Source organism: Schistocerca nitens, chromosome 6 (genome assembly GCF_023898315.1).
Source record: "Schistocerca nitens isolate TAMUIC-IGC-003100 chromosome 6, iqSchNite1.1, whole genome shotgun sequence".
Classification (NCBI taxonomy): Eukaryota; Metazoa; Arthropoda; class Insecta; order Orthoptera; family Acrididae; genus Schistocerca; species Schistocerca nitens.
In genome coordinates, this window is record NC_064619.1 from 688,326,737 (window position 1) to 688,344,642 (window position 17,906).

General features: G+C 44.3%; 1 protein-coding gene across 1 annotated transcript in view; it reads right to left on the reverse strand.

The window, feature by feature from the left end:
- LOC126263568 (uncharacterized) overlaps positions 1-17,906 on the reverse strand; it is a 316,932-nt gene that overhangs the window by 134,234 nt on the left and 164,792 nt on the right. The window contains exon 3 of the mRNA XM_049960660.1: positions 7,623-7,656. Within this exon, the coding sequence (XP_049816617.1) occupies positions 7,623-7,656 (34 nt within the window). The remainder of the gene's footprint in view (positions 1-7,622; positions 7,657-17,906) is intronic.

Sequence of the window (17,906 nt, forward strand, 5' to 3'; positions counted from 1 at the left end):
TACAAGTTTATATGCCAACTAGCTCTGCAGATGATGAAGAAATAGATGAAATGTATGACGAGATAAAAGAAATTATTCAGGTAGTGAAGGGAGACGAAAATTTAATAGTCATGGGTGACTGGAATTCGTCAGTAGGAAAAGGGAGAGAAGGAAACATAGTAGGTGAATATGGATTGGGGGGAAGGAATGAAAGAGGAAGCCGCCTTGTAGAATTTTGCACAGAGCATAACTTAATCATAGCTAACACTTGGTTCAAGAATCATGAAAGGAGGCTGTATACATGGAAGAAGCCAGGAGATACTGACAGGTTTCAGATAGATTATATAATGGTAAGACAGAGATTTAGGAACCAGGTTTTAAATTGTAAGACATTTCCTGGGGCAGATGTGGATTCTGACCACAATCTATTGGTTATGAACTGCAGATTGAAACTGAAGAAACTGCAAAAAGGTGGGAATTTAAGGAGATGGGACCTGGATAAACTGAAAGAACCAGAGGTTGTAGAGAGTTTCAGGGAGAGCATAAGGGGACAATTGACAGGAATGGGGGAAAGAAATACAGTAGAAGAAGAATGGGTAGCTCTGAGGGATGAAGTGGTGAAGGCAGCAGACGATCAAGTAGGTAAAAAGACGAGGGCTAATAGAAATCCTTGGGTAACAGAAGAAATATTGAATTTAATTGATGAAAGGAGAAAATATAAAAATGCATAAATGTAGCAGGCAAAAAGGAATACAAACGTCTCAAAAATGAAATCGACAGGAAGTGCAAAATGGCTAAGCAGGGATGGCTAGAGGACAAATGTAAGGATGTAGAGGCTTGTCTCACTAGGGGTAAGATAGATACTGCCTACAGGAAAATTAAAGAGACCTTTGGAGAGAAGAGAACCACTTGTATGAATATGAAGAGCTCAGATGGAAACCCAGTTCTAAGCAAAGAAGGGAAGGCAGAAAGGTGGAAGGAGTATATAGAGGGTCTATACAAGGGAGATGTACTCGAGGACAATATTATGGAAATGGAAGAGGATGTAGATGAAGACGAAATGGGAGATAAGATACTGCGTGAAGAGTTTGACAGAGCACTGAAAGACCTGAGTCGAAACAAGGCCCCGGGAGTAGACAACATTCCACTAGAACTACTGATGGCCTCGGGAGAGCCAGTCATGACAAAACTCTACCATCTAGTGAGCACGATGTATGAGACAGGTGAAATACCCTCAGACTTCAAGAAGAATATAATAATTCCAATCCCAAAGAAAGCAGGTGTTGACAGATGTGAAAATTACCGAACTATCAGTTTAATAAGTCACAGCTGCAAAATACTTACGCGAATTCTTTACAGACGAATGGAAAAACTGGTAGAAGCCGACCTCGGGGAAGATCAGTTTGGATTCCGTAGAAATGTTGGAACACGTGAGGCAATACTGACCTTACGACTTATCTTGGAAGAAAGATTAAGAAAAGGCAAACCTACGTTTCTAGCATTTGTAGACTTAGAGAAAGCTTTTGACAATGTTGACTGGAATACTCTCTTTCAAATTCTGAAGGTGGCAGGTGTAAAATACAGGGAGCGAAAGGCTATTTACAATTTGTACAGAAACCAGATGGCAGTTATAAGAGTCGAGGGGCATGAAAGGGAAGCAGTGGTTGGGAAAGGAGTGAGACAGGGTTGTAGCCTCTCCCCGATGTTATTCAATCTGTATATTGAGCAAGCAGTAAAGGAAACAAAAGAAAAGTTCGGAGTAGGTATTAAAATTCATGGAGAAGAAGTAAAAACTTTGAGGTTCGCCGATGACATTGTAATTCTGTCAGAGACAGCAAAGGACTTGGAAGACAGTTGAACGGAATGGACAATGTCTTGAAAGGAGGATATAAGATGAACATCAACAAAAGCAAAACGAGGATAATGGAATGTAGTCAAATTAAGTCGGGTGATGCTGAGGGAATTAGATTAGGAAATGAGACACTTAAAGTAGTAAAGGAGTTTTGCTATTTAGGGAGTAAAATAACCGATGATGGTCGAAGTAGAGAGGATATAAAATGTAGACTGGCAATGGCAAGGAAAGCGTTTCTCAAGAAGAGAAATTTGTTAACATCGAGTATAGATTTAGGTGTCAGGAAGTCGTTTCTGAAAGTATTTGTATGGAGTGTAGCCATGTATGGAAGTGAGACATGGACGATAACTAGTTTGGACAAGAAGAGAATAGAAGCTTTCGAAATGTGGTGCTACAGAAGAATGCTGAAGATAAGGTGGGTAGATCACGTAACTAATGAGGAGGTATTGAATAGGATTGGGGAGAAGAGAAGTTTGTGGCACAACTTGACTAAAAGAAGGGATCGGTTGGTAGGACATGTTTTGAGGCATCAAGGGATCACAAATTTAGCATTGGAGGGCAGCGTGGAGGGTAAAAATCGTAGAGGGAGACCAAGAGATCAATACACTAAGCAGATTCAGAAGGATGTAGGTTGCAGTAGGTACTGGGAGATGAAGAAGCTTGCACAGGATAGAGTAGCATGGAGAGCTGCATCAAACCAGTCTCAGGACTGAAGACCACAACAACAACAACAATCGTGTATTCGCCTGACCAGGTGTACTGTCTCTCCTGCCACTGTACTTCACTGATTTCCATTATATCTAACTTCAACCCATGGATTTTCGTTTTTAAATTCTCTAACCTACCTGCCCGAGTAATGGATCTGACATTCAACGCTGTGATCCGTAGAGCGCCAGTTTTATTTCTCCTGATGACGACATCCTCCTGAGTAGACCCAGCCCGGAGATCCGAATGGAGCACTATTCTACCTCCGAAATATTTTACCCAAGAGGATGCCATCATTTAACCATACAGTCAAGTTGCATGCCCTCGGTAAAAAATCCTCTTGCTTTCACCCATTCGTAGCACCAGCAGAGCAAGTCCGGTTCGGTTGATGTTACAAGGCCAGATCAGTCAATCATTCACTCTGTTGCCGCTGCATCTACTGAAAAGGCTACTGTCCCTTTTCAGGAACCGCACAGATACCCCTTTGTTGTGGCTGCAACTACGGTACGGCTATCTGCATCGCTGAGGCATGCAAGCCACCACACCAAAGGCAAGGTCCGCGGTTCATGGAGAGCAAGACCAAAATAATTTGGGACCTGGAAGATCACGTATTGATCGTGTTTTCTCTATAAGCCAGATTAAAAACACTGCGAATTTAATCCCCAACGTGGACTTTTAAAAGGTGTTCGAAAGGGTGGTGAGAACTAAGACGTGAAATATTAGGAGACTACAGCATTCCTTGGCATTCAATAACGTCAGTTCAGAGTCTGTATGAGATACGGCATCGCTCAACCATTAGTACCGGAACGAGAAGAATTACAGGAGGAGTCAGACGAGGGTGTCCTTTTTGGCACACAGTATTTAAAATACACAGAAATGACACTGTCAGTAAGTGCCAAAAGAAAATGGGAGGTTCATACCCATCGAAGTGTACAGTATGTAACTCACTTCATTTTCTTTTGTTTTGTATTGTTTTGTTTTGTGAAGTGGCAGATACTGAAGACAACTTTCAACGAGCTTTATGGTTCTTACATATAACGGTAAAACAATATAATTTAATCATATCCATAAAGGAAAATAAATACACTTCTGGAAATTGAAATAAGAACACCGTGAATTCATTGTCCCAGGAAGGGGAAACTTTATTGACACATTCCTGGGGTCAGATACATCACATGATCACACTGACAGAACCACAGGCACATAGACACAGGCAACAGAGCATGCACAATGTCGGCACTAGTACAGTGTATATCCACCTTTCGCAGCAATGCAGGCTGCTATTCTCCCATGGAGACGATCGTAGAGATGCTGGATGTAGTCCTGTGGAACGGCTTGCCATGCCATTTCCACCTGGCGCCCCAGTTGGACCAGCGTTCGTGCTAAACGTGCAGACCGCGTGAGACGACGCTTCATCCAGTCCCAAACATGCTCAATGGGGGACAGATCCGGAGATCTTGCTGGCCAGGGTAGTTGACTTACACCTTCTAGAGCACGTTGGGTGGCACGGGATACATGCGGACGTGCATTGTCCTGTTGGAACAGCAAGTTCCCTTGCCGGTCTAGGAATGGTAGAACGATGGGTTCGATGACGGTTTGGATGTACCGTGCACTATTCAGTGTCCCCTCGACGATCACCAGTGGTGTACGGCCAATGTAGGAGATCGCTCCCCACACCATGATGCCGGGTGTTGGCCCTGTGTGCCTCGGTCGTATGCAGTCCTGATTGTGGCGCTCACCTGCACGGCGCCGAACACGCATACGACCATCATTGGCACCAAGGCAGAAGCGACTCTCATCGCTGAAGACGACACGTCTCCATTCGTCCCTCCATTCACGCCTGTCGCGACACCACTGGAGGCGGGCTGCACGATGTTGGGGCGTGAGCGGAAGACGGCCTAACGGTGTGCGGCACCGTAGCCCAGCTTCATGGAGACGGTTGCGAATGGTCCTCGCCGATATCCCAGGAGCAACAGTGTCCCTAATTTGCTGGGAAGTGGCGGTGCGGTCCCCTACGGCACTGCGTAGGATCCTACGGTCTTGGCGTGCATCCGTGCGTCGCTGCGGTCCGGTCCCAGGTCGACGGGCACGTGCACCTTCCGCCGACCACTGGCGACAACATCGATGTACTGTGGAGACCTCACGCCCCACGTGTTGAGCAATTCGGCGGTACGTCCACCCGGCCTCCCGCATGCCCACTATACGCCCTCGCTCAAAGTCCGTCAACTGCACATACGGTTCACGTCCACGCTGTCGCGGCATGCTACCAGTGTTAAAGACTGCGATGGAGCTCCGTATGCCACGGCAAACTGGCTGACAGTGACGGCGGCGGTGCACAAATGCTGCGCAGCTAGCGCCATTCGACGACCAACACCGCGGTTCCTGGTGTGTCCGCTGTGCCGTGCGTGTGATCATTGCTTGTACAGCACTCTCGCAGTGTCCGGAGCAAGTATGGTGGGTCTGACACACCGGTGTCAATGTGTTCTTTTTTCCATTTCCAGGAGTGTATATGGCGATCTGGTTAGAAAAGAACAGATTAGAGTTAAATCATAATCGAAAATATCGTACTAGCACAAGTCCATATACTCAGTTACCTGCTCTGCGATATCTCTTAACCGTATGACAAAGATCCTGAAAAGCAACCATAAAGGTGCTTACAAAGGTTAGGTAAGATTAAGAGAACGCTCCTGAACAAAACCAGGGAAGAGACAATGCTTCTATAACACTATGACTGTACCTTTACTGCTCTGTGGAACCGAAGCATAGATTTTTACGACCAAACAATTATAGAGAATTGAAGCGGCAGAAGTAACACTGTTACGAACTTTGGCGGAATATAAATTACAAAATCGTAAGAGGAAGAGTGACGTAAGGGCGGAGCTCGATGTTCTAAGAAGAGTACAATATTTCCAAGAGTATAGAAACCAATGGCATGACCATCTACTATGTATGGATAAAAGCTGAATATCAAGGAAAACCTATGACCACAGATAAAACAGTAAGACGGAGGATAGGACGGCCAGGAAGAAGATAATGTGATCACCTTTAAAGTGCTTGGTTTCGGAACAGACAAAGATGTCTAAGAAATTCTGTTACTCGCTCCTGTGAAAGCGAACGCGTTATGCAGATCTTGGTATCTCTCGCGTCCATCTTGAAAAGATAATCTAAAGATGCCTAAATAAGGCGAAACGCGTCGTTGAAGAATAAAAAAACTAAAATTGCAACCAAGACTGTTTTTAACCAATAAAGATGTCTAACCCGGAAATGTACATGTACATGTAGACTGGCGTAACAGCCGTGGGTGAAGTGCTTAGCTAACTTCGACTTTTCATTTTCAAACACATGTGTAATATTACGTATTACAAGTCGTAATGGTCAAATCATTTTTCCCAGACACAGTCCCTTTGACTGTTCAGAGATGTCACTAAACCCACCCAAAGATGTAAACAACCAGGCATAAGCAGCGTCTATTAGACGGAGGGGGTCCGACAGCCTATCATTTCCATTCATTCCACCAGGAAGGAGGTACACGGCTCATGTTGTCTGCAGTTCAACCATGCCTAGACGGTCAATACCGCGGTTCGATCGCGTCCGCATTGTTACTTTGTGCTAGGAAGGGCTCTCAACAAGGGAAGTGTCCAGGCGTCTCTGAGTGAACCAAACCGATGTTGTTCGGACATGGAGGAGATACAGAGAGACAGGAACTGTTTATAACATGTCTCGCTCAGGCCGTCCAAGGGATAATACTGCAGTGGATGACCGCTGCCTACGGATTATGGCTCGGAGGAACCCTGACAGCAACGCCACCATGTTGAATAATGCTTTCCGTGCAGGCACAGGACGTCGTGTTACGATTCAAACCGTGCGCAATAGGCTGCATGATGCGCAACTTCACTCCCGACGTTCATGGCGAGGTCCATCTTTGTAACCACGGCACCATACAGCGCGGTACAGACGGGCCCAACAACATGCCGAATGGACCGCTCATTATTGGCATCACGTTCTCTTCACCAATGTGTGTCGCATATGCCTTCAACCAGACAATCGTCGGACATGTGTCTGGAGGCAACCAGGTGAGCCTGAAAGTCTTACACACATTGTCCAGCGAGTACAGCAAGGTGGAGGTTCCCTGCAGTTTTAGGGTGGCATTATGTGGAGCCGACGTACGCCGCTGGTGGTCATGGAAGGCGCCGTAACGACCCTACGATACGTGAATGCCGTCCTCCGACCGATAGTGCAACCAATCGGCAACATATTAGCGAGGCATTCGTCTTCATGGACGACAATTCGCACCCCATCGTGCACATCTTGTAAATGACTTCCTTCAGGATAACGACATCAAATGGTTCAAATGGCTCTGAGAACTATGGGACTTAACATCTGAGGTCATCAGTCCCCTAGAACTTAAAACTACGTAAACCTAACTAACCTAAGGACATCACACACATGCATGCCCGAGGCAGGATTCGAACCTGCGACGGTAGCAGTCTCGTGGTTCCGGACTGAAGCGCCTAGAACCGCTCGGCACACCGGCCAGCGATAACGACATCGCTCGACTAGAGTGGCCAGTATGTTCTCCAGACATGAACGTTATCGAACATGCCTGGGATGGATTGAAAAGGGCTGTTTATGGACGACGTGACCCACCAACCACTCTATCTACGCCGAATCGCCGTTGATGAATGGGACAATCTGGACCAACAGTGCCTTGATGAACTGGTGGATTACTAGAGGTAACGGTGTGTACAACAATCTGGACCACCACCTCTGAAGGTCTCGCGGTGTGGTGGTAGAACATGCAATGTGTAGTTTTCATGAGCAATAAATAGGGTGGAAATGATGTTTATGTTGATCTCTATTCCAAGTTTCTGTATAGGTTCCGGAACTCTCTGAACCGAGTTGGTACAAAACTTTTTTTGTTGTGTTAAACATGTGTATGAAAATCACAAGTCGTCGAAATCGGCTAATCGCACGATTTAAATAAAGGTCACTTACATTACAGTCTACTAATGACCATGTTTTCTTTTCTTAAGAGTGATTTGTGTAGGTCTGGTGTTACGAGCTGCTGTGAATGGCACTGTCTTACCTGAGAGAGCTCGAAGAGCCGCGTATGGTCGTCACTGCAACAAAAGAGAAAGACCCGTCAATAATTTGTTTAAGGCAGCTGGAATCGCAATTAAGATTACATAGTTTAACAATGGCTACTATTAATGTACAATTGTACAAAACAGAAACAGGTTTCAATGTTTTACTCTTCTTTGAAATGCTTACCAGCATTGTGTATAACCCGCTGCCAGCAATGTTAAAGTCCATTAGTACCATCACTTGTTGATAGTTGAAGTGGAGCAGTCTACTGCTCGACTGATCTCTAAAAACCCTCTTAAGTGAATGCCGCGAAGCGTTCCCCACATCTTACAAGGGAACATCCCCATCGCACCCCTCTCAGATTTAGTTATAAGTTGGCACAGTGGATAGGCCTTGAAAAACTGAACACAGATCGATCGAGAAAACAGGAAGAAGTTGTGTGGAACTATGAAAAAATAAGCAAAATATACAAACTGGATCGTCCATGTGTAATATAGGCAATATTAATGGCAGTATGAGACGAGGAGCGCCGTGGTCCCGTGGTTAGTGTGAACAGCTGCAGAACGAAAGGTCTTCAGTTCAAATTTTCCCTCGACCGAAAATTTTAACTTTTTATTTTCAGTTTATGTGAAAAACTCTTATGTTTTCATCACTTTTTTGGAGTGATTATTACATCCACAAGAAAACCTAAATCGGGCAAGGTAGAAGAATCTTTTCACCCATTCGCCAAGTGTACTAGTTAGGTGGGTCGACAACATATTCCTGTCATGTGACGCACATGCTGTCACCAGTGTCGTATACAAAATATCAGACGTGTATTTCTGTGGAGGAATCGGTTGACCTATGACCTTGCGATCAAATGTTTTCGGTTCCCATTGGAGAGGCACGTCCTTTCGTAACTAATCACACGGTTTTGCGGTGCGGTCGCAAAACACAGACACTAAACTTATTACAGTGAACAGAGACGTCAATGAACGAACGGACAGATCATAACTTTGCGAAAATAAAGAATGCAAAATTTTCAGTCGAGGGCAGATTTGAACCAAGGACCTCTCGTTCCGCAGCTGTTCACGCTATCCACGGGACCACGGCACTCCTCGCCTCACATTGCCCTTAATATTGCCTATCTTACGCATGGACTACCCGGTTTGTATATTTTGCTTATTTTTTCATAGTTCCACACAACTTCTTCCTGTTTTCTCGATCGATCTGTGTTCAGTTTTTCAAGGCCTATCCACTGTGCCAACTTATAACTAAATCTGAGGGGGTTGCGATGGGGATGTTCCCTTGTTAGCAATCAAGCATAGGACCTAAGTCAGGAGAATACAGTGGCTGGTACAGCACCTCACCTCACCACCGATCGATCACGTCGTTCACAGCATGCGCTGCTTGCTGGCGAGCATTGTCATGCAAAGTGATGGATGGGCTCAGCAGAAACTGTCACCGCTTCTTTATCAATGCTGGTCGCAGGTTGTGTACAAAAAAAAGTTGTAAAGTAAATGGAAAGTATTAACGGTAACAGCATGCTGTAGGACAGCAACGTCAGAGTCGTACAAGAGAATCATGACAACTTTCACATTGCTGAGGTCCTTTTCTTTCAATCACGCTCCCGGCTAGTTCAGCGCTGCATGCCGTGAATTCCTCTACTATGGCAACCTGTTCATCTTAGAGTAGCACTTGCTCCCAACATCCTCAATTATTTGTTGGATATATTCTAATCTCCGCCTTCGCTTACAGTTTTTGCCCTCTGCAGCTCCCTCTAATACCGCGGGCGATATTCCCTGATGCTTTAACCCACTTCCTATCATCCTGCCCCTTTCGTCGCCGACTCTGCAGAGAAACTCATTTCTCATCTATCCACCTTGTTATCAACATCCTCGTACAGCACCACATCTAAAGCGCTCCGATTCTCTTCTGTTCCAGTTTTCACACAGTTCATGACTCACTACCATTCAATAAGGTAACAAAAGTCTTGCGTTAGCGATATGCACACATACAGATGGCGGTAGTATCGCGTACACAAGGTAGAAAATGTCAGTGCGTTGGCGGAGCTATGATTTGTACGCAGGTCTTTCGCGTCAAAAGGTTTCCAATGTGACCAGGGCCGCACGGCTGGGATCAATAAACTTTGAACGCGGAATGGTAGTTGGAGCTATACTCATGGGTCATTCCATTTCGGAAATCCATTTTGGAAATCGTTAGGGAATTCAATATTTCGAGATCCACAGTGTCAAGACAATATCCCTCACCACGGGTAACGTAGTGGCTGACGGCCTTCACTTTAACACGGAGAGCAGTGCCGTTTTGCGCAGAGCTGTCAGTATTAACAGAGAAGCAACACTACGTGAGATAACCACAGAAATCAATGTGGCACCTACGATGAAAGGCGAAATTTGGCAGCGGACTACCGACGCGAGGGCCTTTGCTAGCAGCACAACTTCACCTGCAGTGGTTCTCCTGGGCTCCCGACCATATCGGTTGGGCCCTAGACGACTGGAAAACCGTGGCCTGGTCAGATGAGCATCTATTTCAGTTGGTAAGCGTTGATGGTAGGGTTTTAGTGTGGCGCAAACCCCACGAAGCCATGGAGCTGATTGTCAACAAGGCACTCCGCAAGATGGTGGTAGCTCGATAAAGGTGTGGGCTGTGTTTACATGGAATGGACTGGCTCCTGTGGTCTAACTGAACCTACCATTGAATGAAAATGGTTATGTTCGGTTACATTCAGACTATTTGCAGCCAATCAGTGACTTCATGTTCCCAAACAACGATGTCATGTCAGTGGGCCACAATGTTCTCGATTGATTTGAAGAAAATTCTGGACAGTTTGGGGGAATTATTTGGCCACCCAGATCGCTCGACATTTATGGGACATAATAGAGATACCAGTTCGTGCACAACTTCTTCCACCGGCAACACTTTCGCAGTTACGGACGCTTATAGATTTAGCATGGCTCAATATTTCTGCAGGCGAGTGCCAACGACTTGCCGAGTCCATGCCACGTCGAGTTCCTGCACTCCTCTGGGAAATTGGAGGTGCGACATCAGATTTTCACCTCACTGGACAATGCTGTGCTCCAAACGTACACTGACCGAAAGTTGTTCTTCAAATTAAGCCGATGTTTGACACCAGTAGACTTCTCTTGGTCAGACTTCTCTCCCCTCTTTGCCTGTGCTGGTTTCATGTCCTCGTCGCTTCGTCCGCCATAAATAATTTTGCTTTTAATGTAGCAGAATTGCTTCGTTTTATCTATTTCTTGGTCATCAATTTTAAAGATACGTTTATTGCTAATCTCATATCTGTCACTATTCAGTACTTTCGTTTTTCTTCGGTTTACTCTGTCTATATTCTGCATTCGTGTACCGTACGTTCAGTTCTACAGGTACTGTAATTTTCTTCATTTGGGATAGTAACGTCATCAGCTAATCTTATCACTGTTATTCTTTCACCTTGAATTTTAATCCCACTCTCCAAACTTTTGTTTCGTTGCTTCTTCCATGTTTACATTGAACGGTAGTGGCGAAACACCATACCTTTGCCGGCCGAAGTGGCCGAGCGGTCCTAGGCGCTACAGTCTGGAACCGCGTGACCGCTACGGTCGCAGGTTCGAATCTTGCCTCGGGCATGGATTTGTGTGATGTCGTTAGGTTAGTTAGGTGAAAGTAGTTCTAAGGGACTGATGACCTCAGAGCCACTTTTTTTTTTTTAACCATACCTTTCTTACATCCTTTTTAATTCGAGCAATTCGTTCTTAGTCTTCCATTCTTATTGTTACCACTTGGTTTTTGTAATCTTTTACATTTCCCGTCTTTCTCTCTAGCTTATACCTTCTTCTCTACATTTTTCACAATTGTATACTGTCGAACTTTTATTTTTAGATCGATAAATCCTATGAACGTGTCTCGATTCTTCTTAAGTCTTGCTTCCATTATCAAGTGGAACGTCACAACTGCCTCTCTGGTGCTTTACCTTTCCTAAAGCGGCTCTAATCGTCATCTAACAGATCCTCAATTTTCTCTTCCACTTCCGTGTATTCTTCTTGTCAACAACTTGGATGCATGAGGTGCTAAGCTGATTGCATTAGAAATTCTCAAGGCATGTTATCTATCCCTTCTGCCTTATTTAATCCATATCTCAGTTCAACTCTAATTATGGATCTCCTATATTTTCCACATTGACTTTCATTTTTCCTATCATCATCGAACAGTCCCCCCCCCCCCCCCCCCCCTTGTAGAGGACTTTAGCGTGCTCTTTCCACATGTCCGCTCTCTCCTCAGCGTTTAACAATTGAATTCCTTTTTCAATCTTTAATTCACTTTTAAATTCACAGAAAGCTGCTTTAACCTTTCTTGTTCCATTTGCTTAGACCTTTTCCTGCAACCGTTTCGCCTCAGCTTTCCTGCAATTTGTACTTTTTTATTCCATCGTGACTTATATTCCTGTATTTCTGCCTTTCTCTGAGCATTTTTGTACTTTCTTCTTTCATCGACCAGTTAAGAGTATTCCGCCTGTTACACATCGTTGCTTCACAGTTACCTTCCTTAGATCTATACTCTGCATGTTAGCTTTTGTAATTGCTCTTTATAAATGTGACCATTAGTTTTCAACTGAGTCACCTCCTGAGGTATTCACTATCGCAATATCTACAGGCTTACAGAACTTCAAATTTACGTCATCGTTTCTCAGTAGGTAAGCCTCTCTAAGACCTTGATGAAACCGTCGTTCTGTAAGGATTCTGGCACATTCAACCTATATCGCATTTTATTGTTTTTGTTTCTAAAACATCGTGACATTTTTATACATCCAGTTACTTAAAATTTTGTGCAGCATAGACTTTCAGCAGTTAGTGTCAAATCATTTTACATTATGTCCAATAGAATGCCGACATAGTAAATTATACAAACATGTAACATACGAGGGACATTTCATAAATAATACACAAGGTTGGTATTACTGTGGATTGTTTGATGCAACAACAATGAAAATTACGTTCAAGTGTTTTTGTTTCTTCTCTATGTACTGAAAAAAAGTTGGAGAGAGGTAGAAATGGGCCATGCAGGGGTCTCTGACACTGTGAACGTTGAAGACTTAAGATCGCACAACATCGAAACTTTACGGGGCAAAAGCCCGACAGAAATCCACAGTGCCTTAATTGAAGCTTGTGGTGAGTTTACAGTGGACCATAGTGCAGTTTCAGGTTGCGTTAATCTTTTTTTTTTTTTTTGTGGTGGTCGTGTGAGCATAGATAGACGATAATCCAAGAGCCGAAAGGCCAAAAAACGTCGACACATGAAGGAAGTGTGAAACTTGTGTCAGATGCTTTTGACGATAGCAGTGTGACTTGTGAGGAACACTCTGAAGCCACGGGGATTCCCCAACATCAGTATTCAGTATTCTGACAAATTATCTGAAGAAGAGAAAAAATTCTGCGGGATGAGTCCCACTTTGTCTGGCGAAGAGAAGCAGAAACGCTTGGACATTGCAACCTTGCTCAAACAACGATCCGACCGTGAAGGTCAAGGATTCCTGTGTTGAATTATCGCTGGTGATGAAACATGTATTAGAGACTTTTGAACTATAGTTGAAATGACAGTCCAGTGAGTGGAGAGCTTCAGATTCACCACGTCCAAAAAAATTACAGCGTGCTCAATCAAAGCTCAAGCAAATGATGATTTTTGGTTATGATCATCAAGGAATCATCATGACAGATAGAGTCCCATGTGGAACTAGTGCCGCAGCAGTGTCTTATCGTAACTTCATGCAAAAACCGCGCAGAGAAATTCACAGAACCTCATTGCAGTTGTCTTGGCTCGGACACCCGTTCTCTACGACAACGCACGCCCGCATATCGGCAATGTTGTAGGCCAAAAACTGCTCCCTACACCCCGAATACGAGTCAGCCAGACTTCGAGTTGTACTCTAAGTTGAAAACCTCTATGCCTGGATGTCGTCATCTTTCTCTGTAAGAACGTTCCACCACAGTTACCAGAGCCATTCGATAGATGAATAAAAATGGCATCTCAAAGAGAAGCAGGGATACTATATTGAAGGACAATAAAGAGAGATAAAAAATAAAGATGTAAGTCAAAAAGTGTGTGCAGTATTTATGGAATGCCCCTTGTAAGGAATATCGTATGAACAGATTTAATTTGTGTGTACGTTTTGCCAGTATGCGTGCAATATGTGTTGCATACGCGTGAGTAAGTGAACAAATGAACTTTTTGTCCAGACACAGGATCAGGTAGCAGGATTCAGCTTCGTCAGGTACAGGAGGTGGATTGGAGAGTCACATACTGCTGGTCAGCGGTCTGCGAATATTTGTTGGAATGAAAAAACAAGCAGCGACATCAACCGAAAACATAACGTGAACTTGTACGAATAAGGAACGCAGAACTGAAACTGTAACAGTCATTAGGATCAACAGAATTCAGCAATGACGTTGATAATTCCGGAATAGCGAAGAGAAACAAAATCACAACAGGTGCTCACAAGGGAACCTCCCCATCGCACCCCCCTCAGATTTAGTTATAAGTCGGCACAGTGGATAGGCCTTGAAAAACTGAACACTGATCGATCGAGAAAACAGGAAGAAGTTCTGTGTAACTATGAAAAAATAAGCAAAATATACAAACTGAGTAGTCCATGCGCAAGATAAGCAATATCGAGGACTGTGCGAGCTCAGGAGCGCCGTGGTCCCGTGGTTAGCGTGACGAGCTGCGGAATGAGAGGTCCTTGGTTCGAGTATTCCCTCGAGTGAAAAGTTTAACTTTTTGTTTTCAGTTTATGTGACAAACTCTTATGTTTTCATCACTTTTTTGGGAGTGATTATCACATTCACAAGAAAACCTAAATCGGGCAAGGTAGAAGAATCATTTTACCCATTCGCCAAGTGTACTAGTTAGGTTGGCCGACAACATATTCCTGTCATGTGACGCACATGCTGTCACCAGTGTCGTATAGAATATATCAGACGTGTTTTCCTGTGGAGGAATCGGTTGAGTGTGTGTGTGTGTGGTTGGTTGGTTTTGGGGAAGGAGACCAGACAGCGTGGTCATCGGTCTCATCGGATTAGGGAAGGATGGGGAAGGAAGTTGGCCGTGCCCTTTCAGAGGAACCATCCCGGCATTTGCCTGGAGTGATTTAGGGAAATCACGGAAAACCTAAATCAGGATGGCCGGACGCGGGATTGAACCGTCGTCCTCCCGAATGCGAGTCCAGTGTCTAACCACTGCGCCACCTCGCTCGGTAGGAATCGGTTGACCTATGACCTCGCAATCAAATGTTTTCGGTTCCCATTGGAGAGGCACGTCCTTTCGTTAACTAATCGCACGGTTTTGCGGTGCGGTCGCAAAATACAGAGACTAAACTTATTACAGTGAACAGAGACGTCAATGAACGAACGGACAGATCATAACTTTGCGAAAATAAAGAAAGTAAAATTTTCAGTCGAGGGAAGATTTGAACCAAAGACCTCTCGTTCCGCGGCTGCTCACGCTAACCACGGGACCACGGCGCTACTGAGCTCACAGTGTCCTTAATATTGCTTATCTTGAGCATGAATTACTCAGTTTGTATATTTTGTTTATTTTTTCATAGTTCCACAGAACTTCTTCCTGTTTTCTCGATTGATCTGTGTTCAGTTTTTCAAGAACTATCCACTGTGCCAACTTATAACTAAATCTGAGAGGGGTGCGATGGGGAAGTTCCCTTGTCAGTAGAGCTGCGCAGTGCTGAAGTGACAAGCTGATAGGGGGGAGTGGGAAGCCCTGCTGGCCAGCGAGCTCTGCTTATCGTTTCCTCTTCCTCCTGCGTCGCCTCGTTACCCTCCTGTCTGCAGAAGACATGTGACCACTGCCCGCTTAGCTTATTCACTTTCTCATCACACAAAGTGTCTGCACTAACTAGGGATGTGCGGCGTTGGCATACCATCGTTGCTGATTTCTACATCTACATCTACATGGATACTCTGCAAATCACATGTAAGTGCCTCTACAATTCTAATCTCGTACAGCACGCGTAAATAATGAACACCTGTATCTTTCCGTACGAGCTCTTATTTCCCTTATTTTATCGTGGTGATCGTTTCTCCCTATGTAGGTTGGTGTCAACGAAATATTTTCGCATTCGGAGAAGAAAGTTGGTGACTAGAATTTCGTGAGAAGATTCCGTCGCAACGAAAAACGCCTTTCTTTTAATGATGTCCAGCCCAAATTCTGTATCATTTCTGTGACAGTCTCTCACATATTTCGCGATAATACAAAACGTGCAGCCTTTCTTTGAACTTTTTCGATGTACTCCGTCAGTCCTACTTGTTAAGGATCCCACACTTCGCAGCAGTATTCTAAAAAGGGACCGACAATCGTAGTGTAGGCAGTCTCCTTAGTAGGTCTGTTACTTTTTCTAAGTGTCCTGCCAATAAAACGCAGTCTTTCGTTAGCCTTCCCCACAACATTATCTGTGTGTCCCTTCCAATTTTAGTTGTTCGTTATTGTAATACCTAGAGTCTTTCGTTAGCCTTCCCCACAACATTTTCTGTGTGTCCCTTCCAATTTTAGTTGTTCGTTATTGTAATACCTAGGTATTTAGTTGAATTTACGGCTTTTAGATTAGACTGATTTATCGTGTAACTGAAGTTTAACGAGTTCCTTTTAGCACTCATGTGGATGACCTCACACTTTTCGTTATTTAGGATCAACTGCCAATTTTCGCACCATTCAGATATTTTTTCTAAATCGTTTTGCAGTTTGTCTTGATCTTCTGATGACTATATTAGTCGATAAACGACAGCGTCATCAACAAACAATCGAAGACGGCTGCTCAGATTGTCTCACAAATCGTTTATATAGATAATGAACAGCAAAGGGCCTATAACACTACCTTGGGGAAGGCCAGAAATCACTTCTGTTTTACTCGATCGCTTTCCGTCAATTACTACTTACTGTGACCTCTCTGACAGAAAATCACAAATCCAGTCACATAACTGAAACGATATTCCATAAGCACGCAATTTCACTACGAGGCGCTTGAGTGGTACAGTGTCAACTGTCGATTTGAACACCTACGTCTAAGCATCGATAGTCGATAATAATGACATCAAATCACAGATGTTGCTTAACATTAACTGATTACTTTAGAAGATACAGCGTTGCAGTGTCTATGCCTGTGTTATTCGGAAATGCGGTACAGTCCTTCGGAGAGGCAAGCATGCCCGAAGGAACACTGGATCGTATTTCAGAAAAACACAGACACTACCATATCGTACATTTCCGCCGACAGCGGGCAAGCGTTTCTTAGCTAAGTGTCTCCCCTGTACACGAACATACTCATGAATATACGAGTGCAGGTTGTAGACACATGGTTGACGACGTATGGAAGCTTGGGTCTGGACCAGACAGCTCGTGATGAGCGGGAAATACGGGTTCGAGCCCCGACCCGGCAGAAATTTTCATTTTCTTCATTCCATTATACAGGTGATGGTTGTCCATATTTGCAGCAGCGAATTCCTTTAATGTACTTTCGAAGATTTCTTTTAACGTAACATACAAATACACTGCCTTGTTGGTGTGATGAATGGCAGCTAGCTCTAAATATAGAAAAATTTAAGTTAATGCGGATGAGTAGAACAAACAAACTCGTTCGGATACAATATTAGTAGTGTCTCGTTTGACACAGTCATGTCGTTTAAATATCTGGTAGTAACGTTGCAAAGCGATATGAAATGGAACCATGTGAGTGCTGTGGTAGGAAAGGCGAATGGTCGACTTCGGTCCATTGGGAGAATTCTAGGAAGGTGGTGTTCATATGTAAAGGAGACTACATATAGAAAGCTAGTGCGACCTGTTCTTGAGTACTCCTACAGTTTTTGGGGTCCGTACCAGCTCGGATTAAAAGAAGACATTCAAGAAAATTCAGAAGCAGGCTGCTAGGTTCGTCAACGCTAGGTTCGAACATCACGCAAATGTTACGGAGTTGCTTCGGGAACTCAAATGGGAGTCCCTTTAGGGAAGGCCACGTTCTTTTCGAGGAACACTATTGAGAAAAGTTAGGAAAAACCGGCATTTGAAGCTGACTGCGCAACGATTCTACACCCTCCAGCATACATTGCGCGTAAAGACCACAAAGACACAATACGAGAAATTAGGGCTCATACGGAGGCATATAGACAGTCGTTTTTCTCTCGTTCTATTTACAAGTGGAACGGGAAAAGGAATGACTAATAGTGGTGCGGGGTACCCTTCGCCACGTGCCGTAAGGTGGACTGCGGAGTATCGATGTAGATGTAGA